The 20,094-nt window shown below is 37.9% G+C and overlaps 1 protein-coding gene across 1 annotated transcript; it reads right to left on the bottom strand.

The window, feature by feature from the left end:
* Positions 1-4,069: 4,069 nt before the first annotated feature.
* LOC139725740 (meiosis-specific nuclear structural protein 1-like) lies at positions 4,070-10,285 on the bottom strand. The gene is made up of 7 exons (XM_071636823.1): positions 10,081-10,285; positions 9,148-9,378; positions 8,377-8,606; positions 7,660-7,876; positions 6,745-6,975; positions 5,726-5,986; positions 4,070-4,174 (listed from the first exon to the last, which is right to left on the bottom strand). The coding sequence occupies exons 1-7, from the start codon at positions 10,255-10,257 to the stop codon at positions 4,070-4,072; spliced, it is 1,452 nt and encodes a 483-aa protein (XP_071492924.1). The 5' UTR covers positions 10,258-10,285.
* Positions 10,286-20,094: the final 9,809 nt, after the last annotated feature.

Raw genomic sequence — 20,094 nt, 5'->3', positions numbered from 1 at the left:
TTGTGGTATATCTAGGAAAACTATCAACGTGTGTGGTTGTTTTCTTACATGATTTATTGTAATCATTTCGGCCGCGGAAACAATAATCGTAAATGCATGGTCCAATTCAGTGAAATGAAGAGTGTGCACGTTGAAACACTTGATTCAGTTATATAGGGTATGACATCAAGTTAACAATAATTGTGACGTAATGATACCACAGTTACAGTTCGCTATTCCGAATTAGGTTCGTTATTCCGAAGGTTAACATCTGGAGTTTCGTCGATCCGAATGGTATTTTTAAAAAGAAAGAAAAGAAAAGAAAAAACTTCATTATTACTTAGGTTTGTTTTATAGGACGTACTTTTTTTTCATTTTGGATTAACGAACCTTCGGTATATAACAAGCATCACCCGTACAATATAGACAATTGTTACTTTATATAGCACTCATTATTTTAGGGGGAAACACGCTTTTACCTTGATGACATCTTGGCACCACTGAAATCTTCTCGACCAACAATGATCCTTCAATCAGTATATTGTTGTTTCACATTCTATCGAAGGGTATGATAAAGATTATGTCAAACATGATCTTTCCGCATAATATTGATTTTGTGTGTAGTTATTACTGGCTGTTTTTTAGTAACCTCGTGCGGTTTGTGTCCTCTGCGTTGTGACTGAAAGGCAGAATGAAAACTTATGAGATCTGCCTTTGAATTTAAACAGCAGTAACATTTAAAGGACTGCAATTTCTATGGGTTTTGCCGATCATAAATCTGAACTGTAATAACTAGCCGTATATTTGCAAATTGTTCAGTCGCAAGCATGCAATGTGTTAGCCTTTAAGAGTGGGGTGACATCAGATGACTGGATTACACAAAACTGTCGTTGGAAAAAAGATTGTAATTATTATACAGGGAACATGCGATGTACTGAGGTACATGTTTGTCTGGAGAACTTCCCATGGAGAACTATGAGATACAAGACTTATGTTATTAAAAAAGAGGCATCGACGCGCCATTGACGTCATCCAAAAAGATTTGGCAGTGCCCCACCTCCAACCCGCAACACCACCCCATCCCCCCTCCCAAAAGAAAAAATATCAACAGCCAAAATACGCTCATTACTCCATACAAGAGAGAGAGAGAGAATGCATGTCGTTCTACAGAAACATATAAATACATAAACAAAATTAGTGCCCGCGTGGGTGTGGCACGTGCGTGTGTGTATATGGGGGGGGGGGGGGGAAGCCGGGGGGGGGGGGGGTAGAAAACTTGAAAATGATCTCTAAAATACTTCTGAGGTCTAGAGATGTACTTGGCACTCAAAATTCTTGTATGAATAGTAATTAAAATGGTTAAAGAGGTTGAGGCGAAGTTGTAGGCCTATGTGTACATCCTATCACAAAACATTTCTTTTCCAATCCAGATACGTCATAATGATTTTCCCCAAATTTGGAATGCCTCAAGTTTTTGATATCTTTATCATGACGAACTATAAACAGGATGGATGAAACTATGTTTGTTTTTGTCAGGCCCACCTCAGTGCTCTTCGACGAACAATCTCATAACTACAGTATTTTTTTTTAATGAATCTATAGTGATGTAAGAAACTGAGAGTTACAAAGAAAACGATCTAACAGTTCAATATCTTAAAACAAGGCATCGACACACACAAAAAAAGATCAATCAACAAATGCATTGAAACTAATATAGAAAGATTGTACTTGGCGGAGAAATCACTAGTCATGATGGGATATGGAAACTTTGAAAAAAAAAACAGACTACATGTACATGTACTACAATAGTAATACCAATGAGGTCCTGGGCGAGCACCTCCTTGGTACAGTAGTACAATGTGTATGTACTGCATGTCGCAGCAAACATGAGACAACAATCAACGTAGAGGGCGTTAAGCTACTTTGACATCATATCAGCGTGGATTTACACCCAAGAGGTTGCCCCTGCGAGAAATGCTCCGGTCTCTTTTTCTCCAAGGACTTAGGGTAAGGGTTATGATAGGGTTTTAGGTTTAGTCTAATGTGAGGATTAGGATTGGGGTTATGTTCGTGGGTAGAATTTACGTTTGGCTTAGCGTGCAGATACTGTATTTCATGAGAGCTATTGTCGCAGGAGCACGTTGTCATGGAACCGTGGACATTGTACATGTACAAAGTTCTGGGTGTCTGTATCATTTGGAGAACATGCAAGACTTGCAAATTAATTGTACTATCTACCGGATGGAGACTGCTTCTTGTTGTTTTAATCATTTTGTAATCCAAAGAATGCCTGGCAGGAATTAAAATGTTCACCTAAGTTTTCTTTGTATTGTCAAGATCACACAAGTCAAAAAATCGCCTAGGTCAATGAAAAATTATAGTCTAATGGTAACAAATTATCTGCTTATTCAGTTAATCGAGTCAAAATTTGCATAAATTCAAAAAAAAAAATTCTGGCTGGTCCTTTTGGATTTGACTACGGTGAGCTTGAATGTATTACAGTATGTAACTTTAGAAGAAAAGGATACGGAAATTTCCTCCCAATGCTTGTCTGCAATTTTACCTCATAATAATATACTCTCTCTCTATGTATGCATGTATGTATGTATGTATGTATGCATCTATGTATCTATCTATCTATCTATCTATCTATCTATCTATCTATCTATCTATCCATAGTCCAGCAAGGCTTTTATGAAGCATTCAATATTATGATGACACAATGAGACCAACTCTTTTACATTAGGCTGTTCCAACAAATTCTTTATTAATATACATAAATCAACTATTATACAATATAATGCATGCCATGACAAACGCACACGACATTTATCTTCATATAGATCTGTACTTCGTGGAAGTAACCAATCACCATAATTCACATTATACTCACAGGGTGTGGCTGACTTATTCATTTTTCCTGCATCTCATGTCACCATCACATCAAAATACATGATAAACTTGCCATCTGTACTGTCTACATTATTAATATCAATGACAAGTGTTGGTTTAATTTGATAGTGTCTTTACAGTGGTAGTTGTGTTGTTCTAAGCCCTGCGTTTGCTCGCCACACCGTATAGAAGACTTGGGGATGTGGATATTGTTTTGAAAGGTTCGATGTTAACCAAAAAAATCTATCTGGCAACTTCTGTTACTTTTGTGTTGTAGGGTCACAACCATATTCTGAGGGTGCACAGAAACACAAAAAATCATGAAAAACATACATTTCTACATCTCACACTGTAACACCCACTCAAGAATAAGATCAAAATATCTGACACATTGGTCTGGTCATTCCAATGCCCTTCTTTTGCCTTCAGATTCACATGTAAAACATCAATTCTAATACATAAAAACATGAATACGCCACTGAATTGATAAAATATACAAACACAATGTTAAGTAAGCAAATTATTTTTATGTGCAGGTCAAAATGCACTCAGATATTCACATGTGAGTACATCTCAGCTACTAAATTCATTTCTTTGTTGTTGAATAATAATATACATACAAAAGCATAATTTTCTCATGACCTAATATTGACTAATCTTGGGCACATTTTCTCACTCAAATGAAGCTGACAAGAAACTGATCTTACAGAGAAGAGTACATTCATTTGTTTTGGCCTTTTGTAATATTTTACCTCCTTTGGTAAGCCTGTTTCTCAAGGTGATTTCTCAGCTAGATCAAACATTAGTTATATTTTTTTTTCTTGCCGTGTGCTTTTACAATCCTTAGAGTGCAATCAAGTCGAGTAATTTTTATAAGACAGCAATACAAAACATTTGCACTGAAAGAAATCTTGTATGACTTCTCCGAGGAATGATTTATGAATGACTGCTGTCAACAAAATGTTTCTCAAGATTCATGAGAAACAACTCACAGCAAAAAGTCCCATACAGTTTGCATTTCACTCTGATGATACCAGTGTCCAAACATCTGACCCTTGTGATAGATTTTTCTTCAGTTCATGTCATCAAGAAGCTGGATGAGTTGGGCCTTCAAGAGTCTAATTTCTGCTGCTGCAGAAAATATCTAGTGCTTTTAGAAGTGGGATGTTTTCTCCCGGTGTAAACAAAGCGGTGATCCCTATTCCCAGCCATCATCGGCAAACACATCTCGTTGCCTGGCGCTGTATCTCCTCTTGAAGTCGTCATCAAAGAGCTCAAGGTCGTGCTCGTCTCTGATCACACCCTATGAGCGGGAGCAAAGAAATAGATGTAAGAGATGACAAGGATTAAATGGTATACATCTTATTCAAATAACAACAATGACAACGACAACAACAACAACAACAACCAAAACAACAACAACACCAAAGAAACAGGACAAGCAATGCTTTACTAAGCAATCCTAAAGACTAGGTGGTGACCACAGTTTGGGCAAAATGTAACCTAAGCACATTCTGCAAAAGAAATTATGCTAATCTATGGAGACACAGACAAAATACACAATCACAAACAAATAAACAAACCCAGAAGAATAGCTCTATGATAACTGCTGGGGATATGATACAATACACAAATTTACCACAGCTTTTTGAGGGATTGATAAAGCAAAAGACAAAACAACCAAAATAGATGCAATACTTAGCAGAGCAAGACTCCTTTCCTATGTACAGCTGTCAGTTATTTGTCTCACATTCAACAGAAATACACATGGTTCTCTCCAAACATAGAAACTACTCTGAAGCTGACAACAAACTTTTCCTCACTTTTTTGCACGTTATGCAATTTGTCCCAATAATTGTCTCTTTCAGAAAGCTTCAATACCCATCTCACATCAACTTCTGTATACATCATGACACCTATGAACTTTCCATGCAACTATTCATGAGAATAAGAGTTAGAAGCCACATACATTAAATCTCCTTACATTAAGCCCATTTAGGAACTGATGACAAGATAATATTGACAGCTTGTATATCAAACAATAGCCTCTTCAAAATATTGGAGATCAGCATAGGACCAATAAAGTCCATGTTAAAGTAAATCTATAGTTTGATATTGTTCAATAGATAATGCAAAAAATAAATACAGGTTTCTCAACCGAATTTTCATCTCTTCGTAATAACGCAAACCATTTAGCCCTGTGTCGTGACTGCCTCCTTCTTTAGTTGTAATGTGCAGGGACAACCCATTCCCTGCACATCCTCAAACAAAGAGCCACACTTTTTAGTGGCACTAAGAATAAGACATTCTCAAAGTCGACACTTCATGCATGCTTTTGATATGATAAACACCAGTTCATAAACTCTATGGCACAAGGGGTTAAAGAGGCATTCCAGACGATTTCCAAAATTTCACATCATGGAGTACATACGTGGACAGTTCTATGTATAGATTTGTGGAATTTATTGTGGTCCTTGAGCAGAGAACAGTGTTGATGACATAGGAACCTCACATATTCAGAAATGCAGCAGTGTAATTCAATTACAATACCACTTGCTTAACAATTTCACCTGTGTAGAATCTGTGCATGCCTTCGTCTTTTGTTTTACTTCCTTGAGCCCCAACTCATGCATTCTTATGGTGAGGTTGCCAAGTCATCGTCCTTGTTCATTGCAATTTGTTATAAATTTTGAAAACATTCTTTCTTATTCCTCATCCTAATCACTAAGAATTCTGAAACTCTGTACTCAGTGTAACTAATTCATAATTGTTCAAAATGTAAAAGTCTGAAAAATCATCTGGAGGTCTCCTTTAAGCGAACGGTGACCCCAAAGCCCAAAATGTTGCTGCTCACCTTGGGTAGGTATCCCAGGAGCTTGGAGGCGTGTTCCTTCAGCAGCCTCTGCCTCTCTTCCTCGATGATCTGCATGCGGAGGCGCTCCAGGTTCTCCGCCTCCTCCCGCTCCGCCCTCTCACGCTCCTTGTCTGCTGCAAACTGGGCCCGGCGGGCCTGGAGGAGCTCCTCCACTTTGCGCTTGTGCTCCAGCTGCTTCATGCGACGGCGCTGGGCATTCATCTGCTCGATGCGGTCATCCTCTTCGAATTTGGCCAGCATCTGATTCAAAAAAAGATACAGACAGAGAGATTAGTGACAAGTCGTAAACATAGGCAGAGTGGCACACTGAAGACACAACCATTTGGCAGCCTAGCCACTTTCAGAGGATTGGTAGTGATCCTTTCTTCCCGTACTTCATCTCATTCTTGATGATCATATCTATCAAACAGAAGACATATATTCCCATATCTTCCAATGACACACTGGCACATTGGTACATTGGTTTATAAACTCAGTATAAATTAACCACCCAATTCACAATTAATCATCCATAGTAAGCTCAGATTACATCACTCACTTGTCTGAATATTGTTTATAAATATCCTATGTCAGTTTGATGCAACCCTGTACAAGTGAATAAAGTCCCACAGATGAACATTTTTCCACATTAAAACTTGACTATGCATATTAGATAACTTCAAAATATAATCCTCATAAATTGATTGATTGATTGATTGATTGATTAATTGATTGATTGATTGATTGAGGCCAATTTAGGCCATTTCTTCGGCAAAATAAAACACAAAAACATATAATAGTGGTTTTTACAATGAGAGCCAGGCAGCCTTGAAAGCATCTTCTGCTTGTATGAGGTTGCCTACACATGAAAATATCATACTTTACAATGGCAACATATAAAATAATTCCGTGCAATGTCAAGTAGATTCATAGTATTGACAAATTACATTAATCTTAAGTTGGGGGGAGGGGCTTATCAAAATAAGCCATGACGACTGACAGAAGATGGCCACACCCACCTGTCTCTTGAACTCCTCCTCCTCTGCCAGTTCGGCCTGCCTCCTCATCTCCTTCAGCCTGAGCTGCTCCGAGTAGGTCTTTTGGAGCTCCAGGCGCTGGCGGATCTGGCGCTCGATCTCGGCCATCTCCCGCTGGCGCTGGGTCTCCTCCTGCTCCTCCAGGTAGAGCTCCTGCCTGACACGCTCCATCTCCTCCTCCATGGCACGCTTCCTGGCAATCTCCTCGCTCAGCTGCACAGTGAACAAGATTGCAATGACACTCAAAATTAATGCTTACCATAACACAAGTCAGTATTGCATAAATCATATCAATTACTGTATATGCTGTTATTTTCGCGACATTATAATTTTCATGAATTTTGTAAAAATAAAAAAATGCTGCTATGCGCTAGGGTAACGATAGCCTCAGTGTCAATCTGGGAAAACAAAATCTCGTAAAAATGTCCTAGACCTCCTAATTTGTAAAAACATCTGCACATGAAAATAACAGCTTCATCAGTATACTGTACGTTCACAAGCAGTACATTGTAAACAAAGTTGGTGAATTTCAAATGAATTCAGTTTCCAAGCTGCAACGTTGGAGTAAACTGTACAGTTACTTCTAGAATAATAATGCTGAGACAATGAATTAATTCATTTTGCATTCACTTTGCTCAGATATAGATTAGATAGATTATAATTACCGAAACTGAACATTACTTTTGCTTCACACAATTCTACATTATTATAATTCATACTACCAATAAAGTTCAACTACACTGGTTATTTTAGTCAGGAATTAAACCATGTCAAAAGAAAGAAGAAAACATGTAGAAATTCACAACATACATTTCAAAGACTAAAATAAGCTGGGTAGTTGAAGTCGGGAGTAAAACCCTGTCAGAAAAAAAGAAGAAATGGGCAACTATCACTTACATTCTCCTGGACTTTGGCCTTGGCTTCCTCCTGCACTCGTCTGTTTTCCATGCGCTCCTCCTCCCGCTGCTGCTGCATGCTGGCAAACTGCAGAATTCTCATGTTCTCCTCCTCCATCTTCTGTCGCTCCAAGTCCTTCCACTTCTGGCGGGCCTGGGAGTCCTCCTTGATGTAGCGCTTGGTGGCCTGCTGCTTCTCCAGGTAAATCTCCCTCTCTCTGTCGTATGGGAATGAATGTACATCAATCTTCATTATGTAACACAACATAAAAGGCAGGTAACTCTGGGATGATCAACTTTTGCTGTAAAAGGTAAGTTTTTGTTAAGTTTTCATCTAAATAGTAACGGAATCACAAATACAATTACAATAGAAACTGCATTCAGGCATATCAAAGAGGGTTCGGATCTTGCATATGTAGTATAATTCCACTTGAAAAATAATAATAATTGCATGTGCATGACCCTTTTTCATAAAACTACACAATTCAAAATGAATATCATTGCTTTTAATGGAAGCTTTATATTTGTGAACACAGACATACATGTAACTCTGGAGGGTGTCATATCTATATCTTTTACAGATCAACAGCCAGAGTCACAATAATTTCACAAGCCCTACATAAAAACAAAAACGCAAATCAAATCACTATTCTATCTAGGAAAAAAAGACACACAAAATTGAATCATTCAGAGAGAAAAGATCTTCCATACTCCTCACCTCTCATCTTCCTCGTGGATCTTGCGCACAATCTCGTCGATCATGAGCTTCTCCTTGAGGAACTCTTCGTAGTCCTCCAGCTTGCGCCTCTCCTGTTCTTCCAGCTGCTTCTCAAGCTCCTGTTGGTATCGCACACTCTCCTGGTAGCGCTCCTTCAGCTTTCGCTGCTCCTCCATCTCGGCCCTGGCTGACTCATCCTTCATGCGGCGTGCAATCTCTGCATCACGGGCCTGATGAAGCAAGTACGATAAACCACAGGTAACCACAGGTAATCACATTAATCTCTGTAGTGGGACCTCGCGTTATAGGGCACAAGAACCTTCTGCATAAATGTCCTGATTGATTTAAAGTTACAAAAATTACCTCATGAAGATTCTAACAATTCAAATCAAGAACTCCTTCTGCTATTTCTAAGTATACCTCTCTTTATACCTATTCATGAAGCATGTACTGAGGTGAAAAAAGAAAATCTAAGGCCTCATAATAACATAATTGTCATAGAAAGACAAATTTAAAGTCCAGTACAGTGAGGTATAACATTTTATCACTTTATAACAGTATGATATGCAAACTGCACATGGCACAAAGTGCATCAATGAAAAATGAAGTAATCAGATGCACTGTGGGTAATAAAATGGAATCAGTATAATATATGAAAAGCAACCTTTACGACAGGCTGAATGAAAGTGAATAAAGACAGGAGCGGAAAGGAAGGAGGAAATGACAAAATAATGGTGAAAGAGGATTATGGAAAGTCAGAGAACTACTCACCGTTTTCTCGTACTTGCTGGCCTCTTTCTCGGCTATCTGTGCTGCCCGTTCCCTGCTCATGTAGGCCGCACGCAGTTGGGCCTCCAGCTCGCGCAGCTCCAAGCTGTTTTCGCGGATCTGCTGTCTGACTTTTTCGTCCCTCAGCGTGGCCAGCTTGAGCTGCTGCAGTTGATTGGCCATGCGCTCCTCCTGCTCCATCTGCTGCTCCTTCTGGATTCTCTCTTGCTGAGCCTGGGTAATTCAACAGCAATTTAATATAGTAAAGCAACTTGAAGCAGGGTTTTGGTACTGTTTTCGTCATACTTAACAAGGCACTTCCTACGTACAAGACATGTATCACTTTCAACGATCACTGGTAAAAACAAACAAAAAGAAATGTATTTCTAAATGAATACACAAATATCCAACACAATCAATTTTTGAAATTGTTCATCTGTACATGATTGAATTTTGACATCTCTACACATATGATAGTAAAATACATTATATCTCCACCTCCGTGAGTCTTTTACAACTAATTGCCTTAAAGAAAACATTACTCTTTTTATCAGACTGCTTATATCCACATTGTTACTTTTAAAAGCAAACCAGTCCTTCTATGAAATTAAACAACTTTATTTGATGAAATTTATTCTAAACAAGCAAACTTGTAACCACACTTGAATGTATGTCTACTTGGCAAGTTCATATCTGCAGTGACTCAATTGCCTCTGATTAATTTGATGTATTAACTATCATATACCCTTCTTCACTGCCAAGTGTCTGGCAAAGCATCACATACAGTGCAATTTATGGAAATTTAGCTGCAAAAAACTGTGAAGCTGTAACTCTGCCCAGTTTGCAGGAACTACCAGCAGTCTGTATCACTCCTGAGTTGTGTTCAGTGAGGCTGGTGAACTTTTGCTTATAATCATTTCAAGCCTGTCTCTGTACCTTGGTGATGGACTCAGCCATGACCCTCTCCTGCTCCTCTTGTTGGAGGCGGCGAATGAAGCGCTTGTTCTCCACCCGCTCCTCACTGGCCATGTTAGCCTCCAGAACCTTCTCCTTGGACAGCCGCTTGAGGTGGTCTTCCCGAACATCCTCCTTGTGCCGTGCCTGCACCATCATGCGCTCCTGGCTGGCATGCGTCAAGTTCTGTCTTCGTACAGTTGTCTGCAGGACAAAGCAGAGTTAGATGGAGACACTAGTATAGTGCTAGTAGTTACCCATATGTATCTGCTAGTTACTAGTAGTAGACCCTAGAATCTTTTAACCTGTTCGATACTGAATTCTGAAACCCCCATAGACTTAGTACACAGGCCACCAGGTTCCCGTATCGAACGGGTAAACAATAAGAAGCAAGAGTCGTATAGAGCTCTAACACTTAGTTAGATAGAATCTCTTAGAACATACTACATAGATTCTGGTAAACTGAGGAGGGACTTACCTTTGTGATAGACTGCATAGATATCTAGCCCTACGAAGATTGTGAATAGAAAGAAGAGTTTGCATGAGTGTAGTAGGTGGGGCTTTCAATCAATTGCTTTTCCTTTACCTTTACCGAAGATACTGGAAGATTGTTGTGTAGCAACAGTCAAGCTTCCAGGTCTATCCTCATCTATCATCAGCCCACTTATTGATGGGTGGTTTCTTGTCCAGTTCAAAAGAAGGCTTTTGATATTATCAATGACGAGTGCTCCTGCCAGAAGTTCTGGCACCGACTGGCAAGAGGCTTTAGCTTAACTTGACATTTCTGTCTTATAAGTTGTGACTTTGAAGTTCAAATAACCGACATTGTTGCGGGCGATGTTGATATCTAGACCTCGGTCTAGATCTAACGTCATTTACTATTAAGTCGCCACTACCTTAAAGTAGCCAGACATTCACATCGCAAGTAACCCGCGCCGCGATCGGAGATTAGCTTGGGCGACGGATTTTTATCACTCTCAAAATGCATTCGTAAATCACCTTTTTCCTCCGTAAAAACAAAAAAATGTAATTCATTTTATGTATTTTACCATATATCTAACAGGTGACAAAACCATTTTTAATGGGGGGATGTTTTTGATTTAGAATGGATTTCAGGTGGCAGATTAATAGTTTTACAAACGCGATGGTGCACAATGCATCCTACATTGAAATGTGTGTATTAACACACACGCTAATGATATGTGGTGCACTATTGGCAGCGAACTAATTTAGTGCCTATCGTTAGTTCGCCAACCCGGAAGTGCATAGGAAATACACACAAGTGGCGACTATACTGTAATTGACGTTAGATTCTATTCAACCAAGTAATAATCATCCTTATCTTCTTCAGTTTTCTTTGACCGAAAAATCGGTCTGTATCTGTCCGTCGGGGAATGTTCCGCGGAGACTGCGTCTGGCTTCGCGGATCCCCTCCGTCTACGGAGGACAGCGTCCTCCGGACAGACGGATCTTTCTTTCTGTCTAACGTTACAGTTTATGATGGGATAGGGTTCTACTTGAAAATACTCTCCAGTACACAGAACATCTAACATTCTACTACTAGACTAGACAGTCTAGATATAGTCATTCTACCATGCCAACATCAAATTGATATGCACTTGACTGAGCTGAGTGGGGCGTCATAAATAAACATTTCACTGCAAAATTACAATTTAACGTTAAAGGACAAGTTCACCTTCATAAACATAAGGATTGAGAAAATGCAACAATATTAGTAGAACACATCAGTGAAAGTTTGAGGAAAATTGGACAATCGATGCAAAAGTTATGAATTTTTAAAATTTTTGTGTTGGAACCGCTTAATGAGGAGACTACTACAGCTTGTGAGTCATATGCGTACAACAGTATAAAGAAAATGTAAAAGAAAATTCAACATATTTTCACTTTTTTCGCATAATAAAAGAGCACTTGACTTGCCTCTTTCTAAAGGCAGGGGGAATAATATTACCCATAACATTTGTCGGTAACACGTCAGGGGAATGTGTACTTTTTTCAAAAGATGGAATTTTGTGAAATTCTCTTTATAATTTCCTTATATTGTTGTACCAGTACGCATGTGACATCTAAGTTATTCATACACTGCAGTAGTCTTCTCATCCAGCGGGTACTGCACAAAAACTTCAAAAATTCATAACTTTTGAACGGATTGTCTGATTTTCCTCAAACTTTCAATGATGTGTTCTACTAATATTGCTACATTCTCTCAATCCTTATCTTTATGAAGGTGAACTTGTCCTTTAATGATTCTCGTCAGCTGGATGCACGCAGGTCGCAGGCTTGTTACATTTCACACGCGATGACCATATTCTTACCATTTTCTGCTAATTGCTTCCGATCCGATTCTGAATGTAGTAAAACGAGACAGCCTCCTAATTTAGCTTTTGTCTTTGAATTTAATACACACTGCTGTTTCTATCAACTGGCCGCCAGTCAGTTTGAGACTGGGCTGATGAGAGTCACACAAGGAACGTTCCACGTAACACGGCTGCGCTTCCGCAACACCTGCAGAGAAGTGGTGGTAGCTCCTCCAGAAGATTTCTCTCTGCTGATAAGTTTTCCGATAAATTGCAGTTTAATTTCTGGTTTCCCACGATTGAAAGTTCCAGCTGCTTATGTCGAGGACTCCACAATACTATAGACCAGATAGAAAAGTCTGCTTCTTTTCCGGTGACAACCTAGCCAGCATGTCAGCAAGAGTTGTATTTACAGTAGCGCTGCCGGTATGCCATGTATTTCATGCAATTTCGCTGCGTAAGTTTCATCACAATGTCATACACACAGTACACGGCACACATTGGAAGCCATACGGTATGCACGTACTGTGCTGAACTGTGCAGGAGCCCTGCATCTTGTTATGTGTCGTCAAGACAGCAGCAACGTGATTTTGCACGCATGAATCTCGCGGTAAACGAGATTTGTTGAGGACTACCTTCGAGACAAGACAACGTCCCTATTATACACATAGCGTCTGCGTGGCTGCATGATCACAAGTTGTAGTTATCCGATATTGTTTATATTTTTCTCCTGATTCCGCTGTCTTTTTCATGAAAAACTCTTTGATCAATCATAATAATTGCGGGTTTTTTTCCAATCATTTTATTGCATACTATGTAGTTGCCTCAGTCTATTTCAGCACCTAAATTCATCTGTTCTTCTCCCCTTCTTTCTCCCTGTCCTTCTCCCTCCCCCCCCCCCTCTCTCTCTCTTCCCCTCTTTCTCGCTCTCTCCTTGTTTCTCAATCTTAGGATACCGAAATAACTCTTTATTAAAATTATGTTCTTCCTCTTCGGTTTATTTTGGGGCGGGGGAGATATTTGACATAGTGATATACATAGACCTATATCACAATATATACTTACATGTATATCTCCCCCTTTCTTTTTCCTTCCCCCATTGATCTTCCCATCAGTTAAATATCTGCCTTTTAAGATTGTATTGCGTTTTGATTCCTTGATAAGGAACAAAATAAAGTATGACTTAATCAGTATCACGACATTTTACACAAAGAGGAATGAAAAAAAAAATAAAGGGCGCTTTATCTTTGCCCTATAAGTTTGCAAATTACATGAAGTTTTCAATTCTTAACAAACTCACAAATATCATCACTTTCAATAGTTTTGAATCGATCATTTCCTTTTCTGATTCAACTTTCAACTTTCAGCTTTATTTTCACCTCCATCAAAATGAACAAAGAAATTATGTACATTGCATATACACGGGATATTTGTGATACAGAACAAAATTTGAAAAGGTACATAAGATAATTATGAAAATGAAAAGTAGATGCGATTACATCTTTGTTAAATACATAAAGCGTATAATACAAGTCAACTAAGGATGAGGATGGAGGGTCCCACTAAGAAGCAAAGCTTGTACGATATGGGACCCTCGGAAAATACACAAAACATCAATATAAAACACAATAAACGAACCGATGTCAACTGACATCGAAATGATTGGGAAGAGGAAAAAGAGAGAAAAGGAAAGGAAAAAAAAAAGAGGAAAAAAAGAGAGGAAAAAAAAGGGAGAAAAAAGAGGGAACTACAGCATGTGCCATCGTGGACCCAAGCAATCTGGATTTCATAATGTATAATAAGTGATGAAATACAAGCTGGATTGAATGTAATCAAAACATTTTTTATACGTAGTTATGTTGGTAAGAATGCATGAGAAAAAAAAACATAGTTATATTCAGAACACAGACAGGGACATACTTAGGAGGACTTATGTAAAAAAGAATGATGACTTGACTGAGATGATAAAGGGAAACTAACTCTGTTGGATGTTGTAAAATTTCAATAAAAATATGATTTTAATTTATTCTTGAAGGAATTCAGAGATTGAGCTGTTGTAATGTTACTGGGAAGTGAATTCCAGTACTTTGGCCCGTCGTAAATAAATGTGTTTTGAGCCAACAAAGTTCTCAGAAATGGCAAATGGAAATCATTTGATCGCCGTGTTGGATAATTATGAACGGACTGATTTCTTTGAAACATTGTTTCAAATATATTTGGGAGAGTATTTTTATTATAATTATACATAAATTGTCCTAGATTAAACAAATACAAATCATTAATTTTCAATATTTTATGCTCATAAAATAGTGGGTCAGTATGGGACAAAAATGCAGTATGACATATAACACGGAGTGATTTCTTTTGCAATAAAAGTAATTTATCTAAGAATGTTTTATATGTATTTCCCCACGCGAGAGTACCGTAACTTAAATATGAATATAATACGAGCAGGGACGACAGGGACGACAAAGGAAAACTGCTGAGGAAAACTGCTGAGACCGTCATGCTTGTCAAGCTATATGCCGGATGGCAATCACCTGGATTTGTTTGTTTGTTCTGGCATGATACGATGGTATATATTGAAAACGCCCCGTCATCACACTTGCTGTATTTAGAATGAAGGCTCATTGTTTACATTTTTTTTTTATTATCGTAGTCCAAATTAGATTATGCAATTGGAATGATTCCATGGCTATGTATGCTAAGAATTCCTCACCACCATTAGTTGTCTGTTCTGCACATTTCAATGATCTATCTTTGAATCGTCCTTCCTCTCTCCAATCCAGTCTTCTTCTTTTTATTGACCTTCCGTCCCGTTCTTCTATAATTTGTATTTGTAATGGTCTTGTTCTTACCAATTATAGCTGTGTCTACTAGTTCATGTACCTCATACAAAGTCTCTAGACCATGCATGGGGGGGGGGGGGGGTGATACCCGATCCACACCCCACCCCCATGTCTCCTTATCGTTGATGCCATTATTCACAACTATAATGTATCCATCATCATGAACAAACAGCACAGCTATACAAAAGATGTGAATATATCAGAAATAAAGATATAAATTATTATCTTGCCATTCCTCTTTATAAAAACAAACAAACAAAAGTTTGACAACAGTCATCTTCAAACTCTGACGAAGGTGCTGTATAGTTCAAAATGACCCATTGATCTCCTCATAAAGGATGGTATACCTTTACAAACATGGATATACAGTATACGCATTATCATTATATAAAATAATTTATATAATATAACATGGTATATAATACATTATTATATACCATGTTTGTATTATAAACATGGCTCGACTCTAACTATTTTTTTTTTTCTGGTAACCCATTCTCACTATAGGCACTAAAGTCATTTAATTTGAAATGTTGGTAGCTTGATGAAGACGTGTATATATAGTAATGCCAAGTAAAAGGAAACATAACAATCTATTTTTACTTTTAGTTGGCCGATTATAGGCAGGGCTCGACACTAACGGTGGCCCGGGGCCACCAAAAATGAAAGTCGGGCCACCAAATTTAAAAAAAGGGCAAATTTGGTGGCCCGCCTCGGGCCACCAAAATATTTTGAAAAGTATGTCAATAAATTCATAACTTTTTGCGCCGGAAATTAGCAGTTAAATTTGTTCAAAGGATGGATAAAAAGGACTGAATGAATGCCTGAGAGTGAGTGTTGCAAGTTTGTTGAAGTTTATTTATGAGTAGATATGTCCAACTTCTGATTCTTACTATCATAAATCTTAAATATTTGACTCATTAAAAAAAAAAGGACTTTTAATGTTTTTTATTGTTGTTTTTTCGGGACACCAAAATTTTCTCTCGGGCCACCAAAAACTTGCAATTTAGGATTTTGGTGGCCCCATCGGGCCACCAAACAAAAAAGTTAGTGTCGAGCCATGTTATAGGCCATCAAAAGTTCAGTTATCTTTGAACTCGAACTTGCTGTATAGTTCAATGACCCATTGATCTCCTCTTTCTAGGAAAGACTGGTATATGTCAATAAAGTGATTAGTGCAATCAACTTGTAATGAATCATGCCCTCATCTCTCCAGCGGTGAGGTAGCTGAAGATCATAATGGTACATTTAGGTTGGAGATATTGCTCTAGAATTGTGGTAGAAAGTCAAACAGAATATGGAACATAATAAAGAGAGGGAAAAAGTGATAAGGTTATGGATTTCTAAGTGCAATGCTACTCCTTATATTGAAATTAGACTTCCTGGCTATAATACCAGAGGATAACCGTGCAAGCAAACATAAAAAAAAAAAAACTTAGTCAAAATCAAATCGATAAGAAATAATTCGATAATGTTATGTTTTCAACAGTTAGATTGGTGACAATTTAATCTCAATATAAATTTTAGGTTATGTTATGTTAGGTTTAGTTATGTTGGTAAGAATGCATGAGAAAAAAAAAACATAGTTATATTCAGAACACAGACAGGGACATACTTAGGAGGACTTATGTAAAAAAGAATGATGACTTGACTGAGATGATAAAGGGAAACTAACTCTGTTGGATGTTGTAAAATTTCAATAAAAATATGATTTTAATTTATTCTTGAAGGAATTCAGAGATTGAGCTGTTGTAATGTTACTGGGAAGTGAATTCCAGTACTTTGGCCCGTCGTAAATAAATGTGTTTTGAGCCAACAAAGTTCTCAGAAATGGCAAATGGAAATCATTTGATCGCCGTGTTGGATAATTATGAACGGACTGATTTCTTTGAAACATTGTTTCAAATATATTTGGGAGAGTATTTTTATTATAATTATACATAAATTGTCCTAGATTAAACAAATACAAATCATTAATTTTCAATATTTTATGCTCATAAAATAGTGGGTCAGTATGGGACAAAAATGCAGTATGACATATAACACGGAGTGATTTCTTTTGCAATAAAAGTAATTTATCTAAGAATGTTTTATATGTATTTCCCCACGCGAGAATACCGTAACTTAAATATGAATATAATACGAGCAGGGACGACAGGGACGACAAAGGAAAACTGCTGAGGAAAACTGCTGAGACCGTCATGCTTGTCAAGCTATATGCCGGATGGCAATCACCTGGATTTGTTTGTTTGTTCTGGCATGATACGATGGTATATATTGAAAACGCCCCGTCATCACACTTGCTGTATTTAGAATGAAGGCTCATTGTTTACATTTTTTTTTTTATTATCGTAGTCCAAATTAGATTATGCAATTGGAATGATTCCATGGCTATGTATGCTAAGAATTCCTCACCACCATTAGTTGTCTGTTCTGCACATTTCAATGATCTATCTTTGAATCGTCCTTCCTCTCTCCAATCCAGTCTTCTTCCTTTTATTGACCTTCCGTCCCGTTCTTCTATAATTTGTATTTGTAATGGTCTTGTTCTTACCAATTATAGCTGTGTCTACTAGTTCATGTACCTCATACAAAGTCTCTAGACCATGCATGGGGGGGGGGGGGGGTGATACCCGATCCACACCCCACCCCCATGTCTCCTTATCGTTGATGCCATTATTCACAACTATAATGTATCCATCATCATGAACAAACAGCACAGCTATACAAAAGATGTGAATATATCAGAAATAAAGATATAAATTATTATCTTGCCATTCCTCTTTATAAAAACAAACAAACAAAAGTTTGACAACAGTCATCTTCAAACTCTGACGAAGGTGCTGTATAGTTCAAAATGACCCATTGATCTCCTCATAAAGGATGGTATACCTTTACAAACATGGATATACAGTATACGCATTATCATTATATAAAATAATTTATATAATATAACATGGTATATAATACATTATTATATACCATGTTTGTATTATAAACATGGCTCGACTCTAACTATTTTTTTTTTTTCTGGTAACCCATTCTCACTATAGGCACTAAAGTCATTTAATTTGAAATGTTGGTAGCTTGATGAAGACGTGTATATATAGTAATGCCAAGTAAAAGGAAACATAACAATCTATTTTTACTTTTAGTTGGCCGATTATAGGCAGGGCTCGACACTAACGGTGGCCCGGTGGCCCGGGGCCACCAAAAATGAAAGTCGGGCCACCAAATTTAAAAAAAGGGCAAATTTGGTGGCCCGCCTCGGGCCACCAAAATATTTTGAAAAGTATGTCAATAAATTCATAACTTTTTGCGCCGGAAATTAGCAGTTAAATTTGTTCAAAGGATGGATAAAAAGGACTGAATGAATGCCTGAGAGTGAGTGTTGCAAGTTTGTTGAAGTTTATTTATGAGTAGATATGTCCAACTTCTGATTCTTACTATCATAAATCTTAAATATTTGACTCATTAAAAAAAAGGACTTTTAATGTTTTTATTGTTGTTTTTTCGGGACACCAAATTTTTCTCTCGGGCCACCAAAAACTTGCAATTTAGTTAGTGTCGAGCCATGTTATAGGCCATCAAAAGTTCAGTTATCTTTGAACCCGAACTTGCTGTATAGTTCAATGACCCATTGATCTCCTCTTTCTAGGAAAGACTGGTATATGTCAATAAAGTGATTAGTGCAATCAACTTGTAATGAATCATGCCCTCATCTTTCCAGCGGTGAGGTAGCTGAAGATCATAATGGTACATTTAGGTTGGAGATATTGCTCTAGAATTGTGGTAGAAAGTCAAACAGAATATGGAACATAATAAAGAGAGGGAAAAAGTGATAAGGTTATGGATTTCTAAGTGCAATGCTACTCCTTATATTGAAATTAGACTTCCTGGCTATAATACCAGAGGATAACCGTGCAAGCAAACATAAAAAAAAAACTTAGTCAAAATCAAATCGATAAGAAATAATTCGATAATGTTATGTTTTCAACAGTTAGATTGGTGACAATTTAATCTCAATACAAATTTTAGGTGAAGATGTTGTCAAGTCCAGTTAACCGGCAAATACCTGTACATATGCATTATATCATATATGTTATACATGTTTGTATATGTAAACTGTGCTCGACTTTTTTTTTTCTGGTGCACATGGCCCGTTCTCTTCATGGGCAGTAAAGTCATTTAATTTGAAATGTTGGTAGCCTGCTATGAAGAAGACGTGTATAGTGGTGCCAAATGAAAGGAAACGCTATCTATATTTTGACTTTTAGTTGCCCGATTAAGCCATCAAAAAGTGGCCTGCATGGTTTGTATGCCCTGGACCATCGGGCCACCGGGCCACAGAGAACCCCGAGTCCTATATAGTGTACATCGGGAGGGAAAGAAACTAATGTAGAGAAGAGGTGAAAGAATGATTTACATTTTAGCACATTATCTAAATGTATACAACATTCACTATACAATGCCAACATCACCGTCTTGTGTGTGTGTACATGTGTGTGTGTGTGTGTGTGTGTGTGTGTGTGTGTGTGTTTGTGTGTGTGTGTTTGTGTGTGTGTGTTTGTGTGTATGTGTGTGTGTGTGTGTGTGTGTGTGTGTGTGTGTGTGTTTGTGTGTGTGTGTTTCGGGGTTTTTGTTTTTTTGACGCACGTGACTATACTGGACCACGAATCCACATACTCCGCCATGTTTCTGGCCATTTTTCCTGTGTGACCTCTACACAGACCTACTCCCATACCTCTTATCCTCTATATAGCTATTTTTTTTTTTTTGTCAGTTTGTATTAGGTGAAGTTCCATTGCCTCATACCCTGCAAAAATATGCTG

The sequence above is a fragment of the Diadema antillarum genome, unplaced genomic scaffold, assembly GCF_040938485.1.
Source record: "Diadema antillarum isolate AM-2024a unplaced genomic scaffold, OU_Dant_1.0 seq00000059_RagTag, whole genome shotgun sequence".
In the NCBI taxonomy this organism is placed as follows: domain Eukaryota; kingdom Metazoa; phylum Echinodermata; class Echinoidea; order Diadematoida; family Diadematidae; genus Diadema; species Diadema antillarum.
The sequence above is the reverse complement of the archived record's forward strand: the minus strand, read 5'-3'. Positions and strand labels throughout refer to the sequence as shown.